At 53.8% G+C, this 4,270-nt stretch overlaps 2 protein-coding genes across 2 annotated transcripts in view; one reads left to right on the top strand and one right to left on the bottom strand.

Annotated features, from left to right (window-relative positions):
- The window catches only part of LOC104395837 (la-related protein 6-like), a 10,441-nt gene extending 9,079 nt beyond the window's left edge, over window positions 1-1,362 (top strand). The window contains exon 6 of the mRNA XM_010005582.1: window positions 1,333-1,362. Within this exon, the coding sequence (XP_010003884.1) occupies window positions 1,333-1,362 (30 nt within the window). The remainder of the gene's footprint in view (window positions 1-1,332) is intronic.
- A 359-nt stretch (window positions 1,363-1,721) lies between these two features.
- DUS3L (dihydrouridine synthase 3-like (S. cerevisiae)) overlaps window positions 1,722-4,270 on the bottom strand; it is a 67,336-nt gene continuing 64,787 nt past the window's right edge. Inside the window, exons 12-14 of the mRNA XM_010005583.1 lie at window positions 4,074-4,262; window positions 3,857-3,985; window positions 1,722-1,794 (exon numbers count right to left, since the gene is read on the bottom strand). Coding sequence (XP_010003885.1) covers window positions 1,722-1,794; window positions 3,857-3,985; window positions 4,074-4,262 — 391 coding nt within the window. The remainder of the gene's footprint in view (window positions 1,795-3,856; window positions 3,986-4,073; window positions 4,263-4,270) is intronic.

Genomic DNA, 4,270 nt, shown 5'->3' on the forward strand with positions numbered 1-4,270 from the left:
TTTTTTTTCTCAAGCAGACCCCCCGGTGGGAGCTGCAGGGGGTGCAGCTGCTCCAGGGCAGGGGGGGTTTGTGGCCAGGCTGATGCTGGGGCGAGCGTGCGGGGAGAGATGCTGAGCGGGAGCTGGGCCGGGCCCTGCAGAAGGGACTGTGCCTGTTGGGGGGGTCCAGGGGAAACCCCCCAAACCCCTGCACCTCCTGCCAGCCAGACCCAGAGAGATGTGGCCACTTCCCCGAGGTGCTGGGGCTGCCCTGGGCTGTGGAGCTGGGATGGGAAATGAGCAATAAAGGGAGATGAAGTTTCCAGGCACTTCCTTGCTGCTGCAGTAATTTATTATTACTATTATTATTATTATTTATTACTTTTTTCCACCCTTGCTGGTTTTGGGGCTGCCCAAGGTGCAGCCAGGAGAGGGGGTGGAGGGTCCCAGCCTGCCCTGCAGCTCCTTCCCTCACCAGTCTGGGGGTGATTTGGGGCTCTCTTGCTGCAGCTCTGAGGCTCTGGAGCTGATGTGGTGGCACCTGAGGTAGGTCCCGATTGCCTGGGGGGCTTCAGAGGGCTTTGCTCCCAGCTCTGCTGGAGGGGACACTGGTGGTGATCAAGCCCAGGGCTGTGCAGACCTTCTTGTGGTGTCTCTCCAGCCCCCCAGGTTCTGCTCTTATCCAGGGGCTCTGCTGCTCCCTGTGTGGGGCTGTGTCTGTGGGTCCTGTTGGGACCTGTCTGTCCTGGGGAAGGGGCAGAGCAATGTCCCCTCAACCCTGTCCCATTGCCTGCCCTGCTGGCAGGGACTGAGCCCTGGGGACAGCTGGGTGGCACTGAAAGAGAAAAGGCTTCATCAAAGCCACTCAGGGAAGAGGTTGCACAGGGGCTGGGGTGCCCCCCAAACCCTGCAGGTGGGTTCTCAGGGGCTTTGGGTGTAAATGCTTGTTCCTTTTTAAGTAGCACAGGGTAGAAATGACAAGTTGATCCAGTTGTGCTGTGAGGACCCAGCTGCACCCACAGTCTCCTTGTGCCCAGTGACAAATGGTTCTGTGTCCATTGCCTGAGCTGGAGTGACAGAGGGGGGGGAAAAGGACACCCCGTGTGTGAGGGAAGGGCCTGCACTGTCACTCAGGGACATGTTTTCCCCCAACCCTCCCTCCAGCAGCCCTGTCAGGTCTTTTAGTTTCCTGGTTGGAGCAACAAGCTGCTCCAGATCCCCCCTTGGCAAGGGCTGTGTGTTCCCTGGGGGTGTGCCAGCCAGGGGGTGGTACCATTGCTGTGGGCTCCCCAGAGAGGCCTGGGTTCTGCTCAACATCCCAGGATGAGATACTGGGGCTGTTTTGTGCTACAGGGACTCCCTCAGAACTTCCCCTCCTCGTAGGTGGAGGATTTGGCCCTACCAAGAACATCCTGCTGGGAGCAGGGGCCCCAGTATGAGAGCAGAGTGGGATGTGGGGGTGTCAGGATGACAAGTGCTGGGAACTGGAGGCCAAAGATCCTTTCCTGGCCTGTGTCCTGTTAATTAAAGTCTCTGTTAACGAGGCACCTCTGGCTGCAAGATCCTGCAAGGCCCTCTGTGTAACTCATGGCAGGGACTGATGCTGGGGGGGGTGAAGGCAACTGCAACTTTTAAAAACAGCCAACTTTATTTCACCTTGGAGCAGAGCTGAGCAGCCTTGCTCCTCCAGCTGCTCCAGCCTGGTGCCTCCTCTGGATGGCAGGGAAAAGGGCCTCACAGCCCTACCTGTAGGAATTGGCCTTGTGTTTAGGCAGGAAGGTGAAGTTGGAAGGTACAGGTCCCAGAAGGAGCTCACTGGAAGAAATAAAGAAATAAAATGAAGGAAGGGAAAGGGGGGAAGGGAAGAAGGGAAAGGGGGGAAGGGAAGAGGAAAGAAAAGAATAAAATCAAACCAAAACAAAAACCAAGGAGAGGTTCAGGACAACAGAGCCACTGGTGCCCAGCTGGCATGTGGCCCTGTGGGTCTCCACTGCTGGTGGCTGCAGTTAGCCATATCAAACCAACCCTAACCCTCCTGAAAATGTGGGCCTGCTGCACACAAACACCTCTGGTGCTGAGCTTTAGCCCCAACCCAATACTGGAGGGAAGCTGATGCATAAAGGGGTTCCTGAGCTTGGGGACCTGAATCTCAGTTGGCAGCAAGGCCTAAAATCAAGCCTCTGCAAACCTCCCCCACCTCTCACTGGGCTCCTGCAGAGCCAAAACCCTCTTGGTGCCAAAACGTATTAAGGTCAGATCCTGAGATGATGTAAATTCTGTTAAGATCAGATTCATCCCAGGGTAAGATTCAGCTGTTTCACATTTTGGAACACACAGATTTCTGGAGCAGTAATTTTCTTTCTAGTCAAGGAGGTTTCACTTCTTTCCTGGATGCTGGTTCAGCACAGCATCACTAAAACTTTCCATGAGACGTCAGAGCAAGAGGATCTCAGCAGGGCCCAGGATTGCTCAGCAAGAGTCTGAATCCACAAGCACAAAAGGAGAAACTGAGTCTGCTCAGTCCTGCTTCTGGTTTGTGTCTCAGGAAAATGAGTTTGAATGAATTAATCCAACATTGGCTTAAAATGGTGAGTTCTTATCATGGAATCTTAGAATGGTTTGGGTTGGAAGGGACCATAAAGATTATCTAAATCCAACCCCCTGCAGGGGCAGGGACACCTCCCACCAGCCCAGGTTGCTCCAAGCCCCATCCAACCTGCCCTTCAACACTGCCAGGGATGGGGCAGCCACAGCTTCCCTGGGCAGCCTGGGCCAGGCTCTCACCACCCTCACACTCCACAATTCCCTCCTCATGTCTCACCTCAATTTCTCTCTTCCAGTTTTCATCCATCCCCCCTTGTCCTCTCCCTCCCTGCCCTTGTCCCAAGTCCCTCCCCAGCTTTCCTGGAGCCCCTTCAGGCCCTGGAAGGTGCTCTAAGGTCTCCCTGGAGCCTTCTCTTCTCCAGACTCAACCCCCCAACTCTCCCAGCCTGGCTCCAGAGCAGAGCTGCTCCAGCCCTGGGATCATCTCCGTGGCCTCCTCTGGACTCTCTCCAACAGGTCTGTATCTCTCCTGTGCTGAGGGCTTCAGAGCTGCATGCAGGGCAGCTGGAAGTGTCTGTTACCTGGCACTGCAGAGACCCCAGGTCTTGGTGTAGCCTGATCTGGGCAGATTCTGCTTGAAAAATTGCATCTAAAAATTCTGATCCAAACTTGTAATGTGGCTTTAGGCAGCTGTTCTAACAAAATAGATGAGGATTAGGAAAACCAGAGATTGTAGCCATGCTCTGGTTTTGCTAATCTCTGTTTCCACAAGCTGGGAAGTAGCTCCCATTCCCAGCTCTCATTCCAGCTGCCTTTGAGCTTGCCAGTATCTGAGGACTTGTAGATGTGGGGGAAAAAAGTTTCATGCACTTTGCTGCATGAGCTCAGAAATCAGATACTGAAAAATGGGTTAAATGGGTTGCTCAGGTGTCTGAATTTGGGGATGGAGATGGGGACTGTCTGGGCCTGGCAGGGTGGGATTGGCCTGGCAGAGCAGAGGGATTGGATGCTGTGCCCCTGAGATGTCCCACTGCTCTGATCTTTGTCACTTCCTACAACTGTCCTGGGATGGAGAGCATGTCATGAGAGAGGTCAGCTGGCCTCCCACTGCAGTGGGTGCTGGATGACCTGCTGAAACAGATACAGGGACTGAGAGAGCTCCTCACAGCAGCTCCAAGCTCAGCCAGAACCTCCAAGCCCTGGTTTAACCCTTGCTGCTTTCCTACAGCCTCGCCAACCAGGGACAGTCATGGTCCCCTCTGCAGAAGGTGCACACAGTGGGGCTCTGCAATGTCCCCTCCTAGCAATTTAAGTGAGTTTAATGCTTTATTACCTTATTTTAATCCAATCATCCACATTCTGGCTGGCCATCAGTGTCTCCAGGTAGTCTCTCCCCATGTAATAAGGTGGTCGCTCATTAATTTTCTGAGGTAGGTGTTCTAATAAACCAACAGGAATATACCTGCAGTGAAAGGTAACAGCACCATGAGATGTTGTTCAGTGGGTGCAGGATCCCTGTGTTAAAGATCCTCTCTCCTAGGAGGAATTACCTGCACAGGAATGAGAGCCATTCCAGCAGGAACTTCCTGGTTTTCTCCACTCCCTGAGTATCCGACCCCCAGTGCTCAAGGCCATAGTTGGTGAAGTCTTTGAGGATATCAAACCTCTGGCTGGAGGAGATGTCCCAGTGTCTCTGTTCCTTAATTTCAGTGAAAAGCCAGGGTTTGATGAGTGCCCCTCTGTAGGG

The sequence above is a fragment of the Chaetura pelagica genome, unplaced genomic scaffold (genome assembly GCF_000747805.2).
Source record: "Chaetura pelagica isolate M959 unplaced genomic scaffold, ChaPel_1.0 scaffold741, whole genome shotgun sequence".
Lineage (NCBI taxonomy): Eukaryota > Metazoa > Chordata > Aves > Apodiformes > Apodidae > Chaetura > Chaetura pelagica.